This window comes from Pan paniscus, chromosome 1 (genome assembly GCF_029289425.2).
Source record: "Pan paniscus chromosome 1, NHGRI_mPanPan1-v2.0_pri, whole genome shotgun sequence".
Lineage (NCBI taxonomy): Eukaryota > Metazoa > Chordata > Mammalia > Primates > Hominidae > Pan > Pan paniscus.
The window spans coordinates 132,167,151-132,179,446 of record NC_073249.2 but is presented as its reverse complement, the minus strand read 5'-3'; the positions used below and the strand labels follow the sequence as shown (position 1 = coordinate 132,179,446).

The following is a 12,296-nucleotide window of genomic DNA, read 5'->3' as shown; positions in this document are numbered from 1 at the left end:
CCAAGAAGCTCGGCCATGAAAACAGTAAGAGACGGCAGTGGCTGGATGGGGATGGAGGGGTGCAGAATGGTTTGTTTCATTAATATGAGATTTGTAAATGTTTATATGCAGGGAGGGAAAGCTAGAAGAAAGCACAGAAGGTGGCTTTGAGTCTTTTTGCCTCATACTCATATTCCCTTGACTTTTGCAATATCTTGGGTTCTGTGGGATGTGGAGGGGAGGATATAAGACAGTTCCTTGACATTAGAAGACCTTATTCTCATTTTATCTTTTTCACTGACCAGACTACAAGGCCCTCTATGGAGGGACTGTGTCTTGTTCGCTATTATATCTATTAAGATCTATTCCAGGGACCAGCACTTACTAGATGCTCAGTTAGTGTTTGCGAATGCATCTGTAAAATTATAACAAAGTAGTGAGTAACTATCTTAAAAGAGCTGTTTGCTGAGATGTCATAATAATAGTAGGGCTTGCTTTAAGCTCTACCCAGTTCTCCATTATTTGGAAGTAATTTACTCAAATCCCTTTCTCACCAGGCAGTGCTGCTCGTCTTGATTTTTGTTCTCAGAAAGAGAATAAAATTGACAGTTGAGCTTTTCCAAATCACAAATAAAGCCATCAGCAGTGCTCCCTTCCTGCTGTTCCAGCCACTGTGGACATTTGCCATCCTCATTTTCTTCTGGGTCCTCTGGGTGGCTGTGCTGCTGAGCCTGGGAACTGCAGGTAAGGGACAGTGGGTGTGGGTTCCATCACCTTGGAGTCATACACAGAAGACCATTTTGGAACCACTGGCCTGTTTCTGTAGGCACCTAACCCCTCATTGAGCCAGAGGTGTCTGATGACAGCAGCGTTGGTGCTTGGGGCTCTGTCATGGGGAAAAGTGGGAAGTTCTTTTACCTCTTTTGTATTGGTTTTAAAGAAGCTGGGTTTGTGTTTCATGAGAGAATAAATTCAGTAAGGACTGAAAGCTCTAGGAAAAACTACAATATGAACAAAGGCCAACAGCAAGAATATTACCAGATGTCTCCAGGTTTAAGTTTTATCCAAGGTAATTTGCCAACCCCTATCAAATCAGTAGGTGATAAAGAAGAACCCAGGAAAGACTCTATTAAAAATATATTATGCAGCCGGGTGCTGTGGCTCATGCCTGTAATCCCAGCACTTTGGTAGGCCAAGGCAGGTAGACCACGAGGTCAGGAGTTTGAGACCAGCCTGACCAACATGGTGAAACCCCGTCTGTACTAAAAATACAAAAATTAGCTGGGCGTGGTGGCATGCACCTGTAATCCCAGCTGCTGGGGAGGCTGAGGCAGGATAATTGCTTGAACCTGGGAGGTGGAGGTTGCAGTGAGCCGAGATTGCACCACTGCACTCCAGCCTGGGTGACAGAGGAAGACTCTGTCTCAAAAAAAAAAAAAAAAAAGTGTTATGCCCAGCAGAGCCAGTGTACATTTAAAGCAAACTCTTAGTTCACATGCCTTGGTCCTGAAAAGACAAGATTCTCTCCTCCATCCTTTTTTCATATCCACACAGTGGTTCTTCACCAGGGCTATTCCTCAGAATCAGCTTTGGTGCTTTATTAAAATACAGTTATCTGGGCACCAGCCTCAGAGATTCTGATTCACGTGGTTTGGGGTGGGACCTAGTATATGTTCTTGTAAAGCTCCATAACAGGGCAAGCATATTCTAAAGCAGCACTATTCAGAGTGCAGTCTGAAGCCAGATAAGGAGCTTAGCTAGAATGGACGTCATTCCATTGCTTCCTTCATTGAGAAAGTTTTGCTATGGAAGAAACCGTCAGCTGAGAAACAATGTGCTTAGTGATGCAGTTGATCTACATTCTGGCACAAGCTTTTTATCTTACTAACAATGTGAGGTCAGACAGCTTTTCTGTGGACCACACTTTGAGTGGCACTGTCTAGATCTTTTCTAACTCCTCTGTTTGATTTTCTTAAGGCCCAAATTCAGTACACATGGATGCAAGTACAAAAGAGTAAGTGGCTTCCTGATACTGTCACCAGACAGATAAGGACCACAGCTGATGTCAAATCAGCAAGGCTGATGCAGTTCCTTAACGTTTTCTCAAGTTTATCTTGTCCCTTACTGGCTCCAGTCATATAAGTAAGAACAGCTGCCATGTAATAGATTCTTAGTAAACTCAGTCCCCTTCCTTCTCCTCTGGAGCTAACTGAGGCCACAGTGCCAAGATCGTCAGCAGGCTGCCTGGAAGGCATGGCCCTTGGAGGCCTATGTTTCCACCTTCAGAGGTGCATAGGGGCAGTCTTCTACTGGGGGCTCCCTGGAAGCTCGCTGAAGGCCTGCAGTGAACTTCTGATAATTACCCAGGGAGGAACATTGGTCAAAGGGGTATAATCCATCAGAATGAGGTTTGTCTGGAAGTGAAAGAAAACTCAAAACAACAGTGGCTAAAGTAGGATGTAAGGTAATTTCTCTGTCACACAGATGAAGTCCACACGGAGAGGATCCATGCCAGCCTAGTTCTCTAGCGCTCAAGGACTCAGGCACCCGCTTTCTTCTTCTGCAGCCTCTGTCCTTGCTTCCACCTCATAGTGAAAGGCTGCTCAGGCTCCCACTGCCATGTCTTATTCCGACCTTGAGGAGGGTGGCAGGGAGGAAAGCGAGCATGCCCCTCCCAGAAGTCACAGGTGGCGCTTCCACCCACACCTCATCAGCCAGGTCCCAGTTACATAGCAGCGCTTATCTGCAAGGGACACCAGGAAATGTAGTTTCATTTTGGGCAGGCACGCACCAATCAGAGGTTCTATAACCAAGAAAAGAGGGGAGAATAGATATCGTGAGACAGGTGAAGTCTCAGCATTGGATGGCCTTCCTCTAGCGAGCTTGAAGTGGGCTCAGCCCTGGTCAGAAGGGAGGGCAGTGGCCCCGGTGCATGAAGGGAAACAAGCCTTTGTTGAAAATGTCCTAGATTCTAATCTCTGTACTGGATGCTTTCTTATGTTCTGTCCCCCAGGCATCACAGTCCCCGTGTGATGTGGGTATTGCTATGTTTAAGGTACAGGCAGGAAAATTGAGGTTCTGAGGAAGTCATGTGCCGGAGGTCATACAGCTGGGAGGCATGACGTGCTGTGACTCTAGAGCTTTGGAATGGAGCCTGTGCTCTTTCCACTACCTTACACCTCCCTTGCATCTGGGATCCAAAGCTAGGAAATAAAAATAGGCCTCTTTAGGCCAGGCGCGGTGGCTCACGCCTGTAATCCCAGCACTTTGGGAGGCCGAGGCGGGCGGATCACGAGGTCATGAGATCGACACCATCCTGGCTAACACGGTGAAACCCAGTCTCTACTAAAAATACAAAAAACTTAGCCGGGCGTGGTGGCGGGCGCCTATAGTCCCAGCTACTCGGGAGGCTGAGGCAGGATAATAGCATGAACCCGGGAGGCGGAGGGTGCAGTGAGCTGAGACCGCACCACTGCACTCCAGCCTGGGCGACAGAGTGAGACTCTGTCTCAAAAACAAAAAACAAAAAATTGGCCTCTTCAAGTTTGCTCAGGATGAAGCTGTATCGGGGACCACAGCAGTTGGCTGGTGGATGTGGGCTGTGCCCATAATGTGTCTGGGACTGGAGGTTGACAGCTAGAGCCAGCTGGTGATGAGGTGTGATGGAGGTGGTGGCAGTGGCCCTGGGCAGCAGCACTGTAGGGCTTGAACCCTAGCCTCTAGAGAATCACCAGAGAAACAGTGAGGTCTTAGGAAATATGGCTCAGGACCAGTGAAGGACCCTCCTCTTCCCACCTCCTTAGGTGCAGCCGGCCCAGCCCGGGGGCCCCTTGTTGGCTGTGAATCTGGATAAGGGGAACTGTGTCTATGGCTAGACCCCATGATGTTTTGGAGCAGGGATGGTTTTAATTTAATTCAGAAGCATTTGCTGGGCACTGTGGGGATGAGGCGCTGAGCACGGCACTAGGGAGAGGTAGGGAACAGGATTGAGGTCGACTCTCTGCCCTCAGTACTTACAGTCAAGCAGGATGGTCCAACAATGAAACATGTGATCGCAGTGAAGGTTGATGGATGTGATGATCAGAGAAATCTGGGGAGCTATGGGAACACCAGAACAAGGCTGTAACCCACGCTGTGAGTCAGGGAGGGCTTCTTAGAGGGCAGGCTGGAAATTGCCAGGTCAGAAAATACAGAAAGAGGCAAAGGGGGATGCAGCAGGGGTCAAGACAGCACAAGGAGAGGACCTGGCCACAGAGGTCAAGGGAAGAGCCCAGGCCAGTGAAGTCAGAAAGGAACAAGCCCCAAGGCTGACTTGGGCATGAACTGCCAGCCTGTGCCCCTTAACTGCCAGCCTGTGCCCCTGCCTAGGCCTAGGTTGGGCCCAGGGCTTAGTAGCCTCCACTGCAGAGAGACCTGGAGGTTATTCTTCAGGGCTGAAGGTAGCGTGTCATTCTGCAGCCACCTCTCAGGATCACACAGTGAAGTGTGACAATTCACTGTCAGTGCAAGCAGCAAACAGCGAAAACAGTAGAGGGGCCGGAAAGGAAACTGGGTGCCCCGGACCTATGGGAGGCATCTATGAGCAGGTCGATTTTAGGCTTTTCAGGAGAGAAGGTGCTACGCAGAGCCACCACCCGCGCTCCCCACCCCGCGGGGGTCAGGCATCATAGAAACCAAATCACCCGTCCCCTCCTTCCACCTGCCTGTGGCCAACCCAGGTGCACAGGGTCCCCTTTGTTCTCAGAGGCCTTTTCACCAGTGCCAGAGAGCCTGGCTCTGCGGCTCGGCAGATCAGCAGCAGCATCACTTTTTGTTCTTCAGAAGATGCCCCAGCTAACACTTGAGAGGGACTCTGAGCCGCTTTCACCTCTTATGAAGAGGCGCCAGGTGATCGGGTGGCGAGCCCGCTGCACAGTGCCCGATTGTCTCATTCCACGTCCCACAGGCAGCTTCAGTGGGGACAGACACACTCTTCAGTTAGCGCCCAGTTTTGTGTGTGGGCGTCCTCAGTACATAAATTGTTGTTTGTTTGTTTTTGTGTTTTGTTTTTTGTTGGTTTTTGTTTGTTTGTTTTTCTTGAGACAGGGCCTCAATCTGTTGCTCAGGCTCAAGTGTAGCATCAACCTCCCGGGCTCAAGTGATCCTCCCACCTCAGCCTCCCCAGTAGCTGGGGCTGCACGTGCCACTATGCCTAGCTAATTTTTGTATTTTTTCGTAGAGACAGGATTTTGCCGTGTTGCCCAGGTTGGTCTAGAAATCCTGGGCTCAAGCAATCCACCTGCTTTGGCCTCCCAAGATTTTGGGATTATAGGCGTGAGCCACCCAAATAGTTGTGTCAGATGGTTGAATGAATACTATTTTTTACTGCATTAAAAAAAATAGGAGTGAACTTGGGTTGATCATTTTTGCCCAGATGTGCTATTTTTCTAATGACTGTTAATCATTCTTTTGACTAGTTGACAAATTCTGACTTGTTTGGGGATTTTTTTTCAGCAGGTCATATCAAGCCCCCATCTTGCACCACCCAACAATGACATTTAGTAGTCCATTGGGATTTGTCTGGTACCAGCAATAAGACAGTAATTACTAAAATCCAATAGGAAAAAGTGAAAACTGTGGTAACCTTGGTAATCTGGTAGGTTGGAAAGAGCTCAGATGACCTGGTCACCTCCAGTGGTCATTAAGGTGGTCTGGAAGCTCCAGAGTCTGTACAATAGAAGAGAACCATATTGGATTTTGGCAGGGAGTGGGCTTCCCGCGAGGTCTGTGCTGCAGTTAGAAGATTTAATCACAGGACTGCACACAGCATACACCGTGTACTTGGGATACACAAAGGGGTGAGCTTGGAAAGGAGGCAGCAGGGTCAGACAGAGAGTTTTCCATAGGTTTCCCATCAAATGACCTGGAACCCAGGCTGGCTCTGCCTCTGCTTCCTTTTTGCCATTTTTGCAATGGAAAACTGATGTAAGGTTGCCTCACAAGGATGTTAGGAGGCTGAGATGAGACAAGAGCTTTGCTTTGCAAATAAGGGACCATATGTATTTTTTATGTTAGGAATTAATGTTGACCAAGGAACATCTAGTACCTTCAACTCTGTAGTTTATTCTTTGCTTTCTCTGGCACATTCAATAACACGATTTAGAAGAAAATTCTCTTTTTTTTAAGTTCTCAGAGATCTAGAAGATAATTGAAGTTATTTTGCAAAAGCCTGCTAGTGGCCCAGTCTTGTTCTAGGAAAAGAGTAAAGGGAGGTTGCACGGGAGAGAGTTGAAACAGCTCCTGCATTTCAGAAGTTCCTGGTCTGTTTGGGAAGGTGCAAAGGAAAGCAGTCTCCATGCACATCCCCATACCTTTGCTCCTGCTGGGATCTTCCTCTAGAATCCCCTCCCCTGCCCAACTCTCACCCCAACTCTCCCCCTAAACTGCTTCCCCAAACTAGTCATTCTTCAAGATTGGTTTGGGTATTATTATTCTTGGAAAATCACCTATAAATTTCTCAGCCATACTTAGATATTTCTCCTCCATTTTTTTCCTTGCATATTTTATATTCTTCATTCTTTCAACAACTATTTATCTCATGCCTGCCCTGTCAGCCCTGGAGTCACACTACATGCCCTGGGTACTTGAGATACAGCAGTGAACAAGACAGCAGTTCTGCTCTCCAGGCCTGACATTCTACTGGGTGGGCATAGAGGCAGTGAATAAGGAAATATGCATCCCTTAGTGATAAATGCTATGAACAATAAAGCAAGATGTATTGTCATCCCACAAGAGGAAGAACACGTGAGGGCCAGGACCATGCCTTTTTCTTTCTGTGTCTCTTAGCTCAGTTCCCTACCTGAATGGATTCAGTTAGGGGTGCTGACCCAGGGAATAACATCACATCAGTGTCATGGTTGTGAAACGAGATGGATACATGAAGAACTCATATATTGCAGGCTGCCTGTCAATGAGATTTTCCTCTCTTTTTTCCTAATCCTCATGCTGCCAGAGCCGAAGCTGAAGCCAGTGGGAGACACAGGCAGGATGAATGTCAGTAGGCTGGGGCTGGCAGGACTCTCGGGCCAGTTTGCTGGACAAGACCAAGTGCACAGAATGTGCTAGAAAGTAGAAACCCTCCAAATTAGGCCTGCTTCCCTTGGGGAATTATCCTGACCAGCTGGACTGCCTTCCATAAGGAACTGCCATCTATAACAATCATTATATCACCTTAGTCTTTTGAAATGCTTTAAAGCTTGCTAATAATATCCAGACTTACAGCTAACTGCACTATGAATATCTTTCAGATTATTTTGATGCTCTCAAGGAAGATCTGTAGAAAATTGTCTCCAAATCTCTTTAATAGAATATATTACTTGAGGAAGATATATCCATTCATTCATTCAATCAACAAATATTTATTGAATATTTACTGTGTGTCAGACCCTATTAAAAATGCTGGAGATACAGCTTTTCTTCCAATTTGGAGGGTAGAAGGAGACAGGCTTTAAATAAAGTAAGTCAGTCAATGTTATAGTACTTTAAAAGTTGATAAGTGGCATGGAGAAAAATTAAGCAGAAAGGACAAATAGGAAATGCATGAGGGGGCAGGGTGTCATTTTAAATTTGACGATCAGGGGTGCCTCACTGAGAAGGTGATGATGCAGAAAGATTTGAAGTAGGTGAGTGCAGAGCCATAAGACCATCTAAAGCAAGGGGAAACATCCCAGGCACAGAGGCTGGCAAGAGGCTGGAGTTCTAGGGCACAGCAAGGGAAGCCTATTCAGCGAGAGTGGAGTGGGCGAGGGAGAGCTTGGTTCAGAGGGGAGTCAGGGTGCACACAGTCAGATCCTGGGGCCTTTCTGGCCTTTGTAGGAACTTTGGCTTCTAACCTGAATTGGGAAGAAGTCTTTACAGGATTTTAAGCAGAATAAAATCTTGACCTGACTACATTTTAATAGCAGTGATTCAGTAAGAAGAGGATGGTGGCTTGGAATAGGTCATAATGGTGGAAGTGGCATGACATATTGGATTCTGCATCTATTTTGAAGGTAGAGCAAATTGGATTTTCTGGTTACATGAAAGAAAGAGGAGTTGGAGAAGACTCTGAGGGATTTTGGCCTGAGCAACTGGAAGATAACTTTGCCATAAACTGATATATGGGGCAAGAATTTGAGTATAGCATTTTAGGGGTAGATCAGAAATTAATTTTTAGTTGCTTTAATTGAAATGTCTTTTAGACCACCAGATGGAGATGTCAAGTAGGCAGTTAGCTATCTGAGTCTGAAGTTAGTGGAGGAGGTCCGGGCTGGGATTCACATTTAGGAACTTGGGAACATATTAATAGTATTTAAAACCATGAGATTAGAATGAATGTAGATAGAGAAGGGAAGAAATCCAAGGACTGTGCTTTGAGGCACTTCAGGATGCCCGGGAGATGAGGGAGAACAAACAGAGAAGACTGAAAGGGAGTGACCAGTGGGTCGAAGGAGAAAGGGTGGAGTGTGGGGCCCTGGAATGCAGGTGAAGGGTTTCACAGAGATGTGCGTGGTCCAGTGTGGCAAGTGCTGCCGCTAAAGGAAGAACTGAGGATTGACCACTGAATGATCATGATTGGAGTAGGTGAAGAGAAAGTGGGAGGAAAAGAATTGGAAAGAGTAAGTATAGACAATCTTGAGGAATTTCACTGTTAAAAGGAACAGAAATGGAGAGGAAGCTGGAAGAGGAAAGAGTCCACAGTAGATTTTTCTTAAAGATGGGAGATAGTTGCAAATGATTCAATAGAGAGAAAGATTTTGATGAAGAGGGTGAAAATTATTGAAGAGTTATGTTCACACAGGTTAGAAAGAATGGGATCTGGTGAAGTGTGGCCATAGGATCATGGGCCATTTATTAATATCATGTTCTGGGAGAGGACTCAGATTATGGACCCGTGTTGATAGCAGGTTAGGTGTGAGGTGGTCAGCACTAGCAGAGGTTTTCTGATTGCATCAGTTTTCTCAGTGAAACAGGAGGTAAGATCATGGGCTGAGAGTGAGGTTGGGAAGGAAGCTCTTGAAGGTTGAAGGGGGAATTTATAAAACAGTTGGGCAGAAGAAGGGGAAACGAATGGACCAATATGGGAGCATGTAAGTTTCTGATATTAACTCAGATGGTATCCTCTGTCTGACTTTTTTTTTGCCTCATTTATTGTTCCCCCTAATAGCTGAGGTCCAGCATAATACCAGCATGGAGTAGATGCTCAATAAATGTGTAAGTTAATTTCAGAATTGGAATTCTATCTACCTATATCTCATTTATAGCTAACCCTGTGTGGCACTCACTGTAGCTGACCCTATTGCACTTACTATTCTAAGAGCCTTACCTGTTTATTATACTTAACTCATAACAGCTATGTGTATTGCACTAAAAGCCACAAGACAGGACGAGATCACCAAGGGTGTGAGAAGTAGGTATTACTATTCTCCGATTTCAAGTGATGAAGCAGATGTCAAAAAAAGTCCCACTATTTGCAGGAGGTTGCTTAGGGGACAGTGCAGAGATGTGACTCTCAGCCTGTGTGACTCTCAAGCCCAAGCCAGTAATCACGGTCCCAAGTTCATCTTGCCTACTCTCTTCTTCACCATCAGAGAGCTGTGGCCCACATTGCTTGTCACGCATTTCAAAGCTGAGCCTGGAACCAAGCCTTCTCACAATTCAGTGCTCTTCCCACCACCATCCCCTGAGATCTGTCATATCTTGGGATCTACCCATAGTCTACCTCCCATTAACACCCATTAGCTACCCATGATAGTAGCTGTAGTGCCCAGTCCATAGAGACAAAGCAACTGTCATGTGATGAGGGGATCTTGCCTGCATTGACACAGCCATCCAGGAGAGGGCAGTCATGTGTGCCTAAGCACGTCTACCCCACCCACAGGCTCTGCAACCGCAGACTCTGAGCTAGATCCAACTTGTTTCCTGGCTTTCGCCCTGAAGCCAGAGCGCCCCTGAACGTTTGTCTAAAGCAATGGTTCCCAAGCCCCCGCCCCCGGTGACTTTTTGCCCCTGATATGGCATTTGGCAATGTGTGGACACATTTTTGGGTTGTCGTGGCTGTGGGAGGGGAGGGAGAGCTTCCTGGCATCTGTGTAGAGAGGCGAGGCTTGTTGCTAACACCCTTCAGTGCGCAGGACAGCCCCAGTCCCAGCGAAGATCTGGTCCACAATGTCGGTGAGAAACCCTGCCCTAAAGGAAAGTCCTAAACAGCCCCAGGAACAAATAGAAGATGGCTTTGATAAGGATGTTCAGAAACAATAGTGATCACTCAAAAATAACTTGCAGGTTCTGCTTCTTTGGGGAATGCCAAATGCCATTCTTTGCGGGAATGCCAAATAATGTCTAAGCGGATCTTGACTCATCACTTCAGCTGCTCCCACCGCTGACTGTGCCAGGTTGGGAGGTGTGCGCATATGTGCACTTGACAGCACAGGGCAGCTGAGAGGAGAGTCTGGCCCCCATTAGCGTCCAGGTCCTGTAGGACATACTTACCTTTGTCTGTCTGAAGAAATCATCCTTCCTGTTCTGTGGAAATGTTCTCCGCCCGCAAACTATTTGTGATATTGTAAACCTAGTTTTGCAAAAGCATAATCTGTCGCTGATACTGCTGGGCCTTGTAGGAGGAGCAGGTACTTCTTCCCTGGCTCAGAGCACTTCTCATATTCCAGAGTGGTTCTCAGAGTCCACTGACCTCATCTACCTAACAGGCATTTGTTTGGGAGGGGCCACCCCTCTGGAATTGGGAATGTTTCCTGAAGCATGCCCTGAATCACCCCATCTTAGAAAAGCATAGGCATTTATCCATGCCTTACCCAAAACAGAGATTGCCTCCAAGCCAAAGTGAGCCCAGCATTCATGAAACATTAACCTCTCTGTAAATCAAGCTGCTCCACTGTTTCTTACAATGTAATTCTTGTTCAGCAGAACATAGAGCTTGGGAATTAAGATCAGCCTTAGTCAGTGGAATCAGTTTTTGATCTACAGCACGGATATCCTCCCCTTTCCTTCACACAGACCCTACTGTGAATATCTAAGGACTCCTGAATGACGAACCTAAAGTCAATTTATAGCTATGACAGGAAATATGAAACAATCTCTAAATGTTCTTCAAGCTATAGGTTTCACCAAAGACCAGAGCACGCATCTTCTTCCCAGTAGTAGTTGTTTTAAAATCCATAGTGGGAAAAGATCTAGAAATCATATGCAGCCACAAAGCTGGGATTTGGGTTTACCAGTGAATTTACCAGTGGATTTACCAGCAGAGTAAATTTGGATTTACCAGTGGATTTACCAGCAGAGCTAATTCAAGGACTTCTTTAGAGGAGAGAAAAGAAAGCAGGGTATAGCCACGTGAATGGCAAAAAGTTGTTACGGTGACCTTGCTGGCCTCAGTTGAAAGTAGTACTGTGCTCCTGAAATTTAATGATAGTAATAAACCATTATCACTTATGGTGCGATATGTCTATGGGTTAGGCACTATACCAAGTACTTTCTAAGTACTCTCACTCCGTGCTCAATATACCACCAGGAAATAGGTATTCTAGATAAGGAATCTAAAACTCCTCCAGGTATTCCAGATAAGGAATCTAAAACTCCAGGAAGCCAAATAACTTGTCCAGGGTTACCCACAAAGGGGTAAAGCTGGGATCTGAACCTGGGAAGGTTAACACTGAGGCCCAGTAGATATTTTAAATGTGCTAAGAGAGTTTGCTCTTGAAATGAAATCTGAAATAGATCCTTTTGAGATAACAAAGACCCTTGTCTCTTTTATAAAGTTTAAATTTTTGGTGAAGTAGGATCCTATAATGTGATACTAAAAGCTTTGTGTGGTTTCATCAATGTGCTGAGTTTGGTTTGCATCACAAAGTCATGTGGCAGGAAAACTATGGATTTTTGGAGTCCCATGTGTTTAGGTTTATATTCTTCTTCTACTAATTTTGAGCTCTGAGACTTTACAAAAGTTACTTGCCTCTTCTTCTTTTTTTTTTTTTTTTTTTTTTTTGGAGACTGGAATGTTGCTCTGTCACCCAGGCTGGAGTGCAGTGGCGTGATCTCGGCTCACTCCTACCCTCGCCTCCCAGGTTCAAGAGATTCTCCTGTCTCAGCCTTCCGAATAGCTGGAACTACAGGTGCCTGCGACCATGCTTGGCTAATTTTTGTATTTTTAGTAGAGGTGGACTTTCACCATGTTGATCAGGCTGGTCTTGAACTCCTGACCTCAGGTGATCCGCCCATCTCAGCCTCCAAAATTGCTGGGATTACAGGCATGAGCCACCACACCCAGCCTACTTGCCTCTTCT

The 12,296-nt window shown here is 46.1% G+C and overlaps 1 protein-coding gene across 8 annotated transcripts in view; it reads left to right on the top strand.

The window, feature by feature from the left end:
* The window catches only part of SLC44A3 (solute carrier family 44 member 3), a 76,899-nt gene that overhangs the window by 24,418 nt on the left and 40,185 nt on the right, over window positions 1–12,296 (top strand). For all 8 annotated transcript variants that reach the window (XM_034931585.4, XM_055115843.2, XM_034931582.3 and 5 more), the window contains one exon: window positions 537–723. In XM_034931585.4, coding sequence (XP_034787476.1) covers window positions 537–723 — 187 coding nt within the window. The remainder of the gene's footprint in view (window positions 1–536; window positions 724–12,296) is intronic.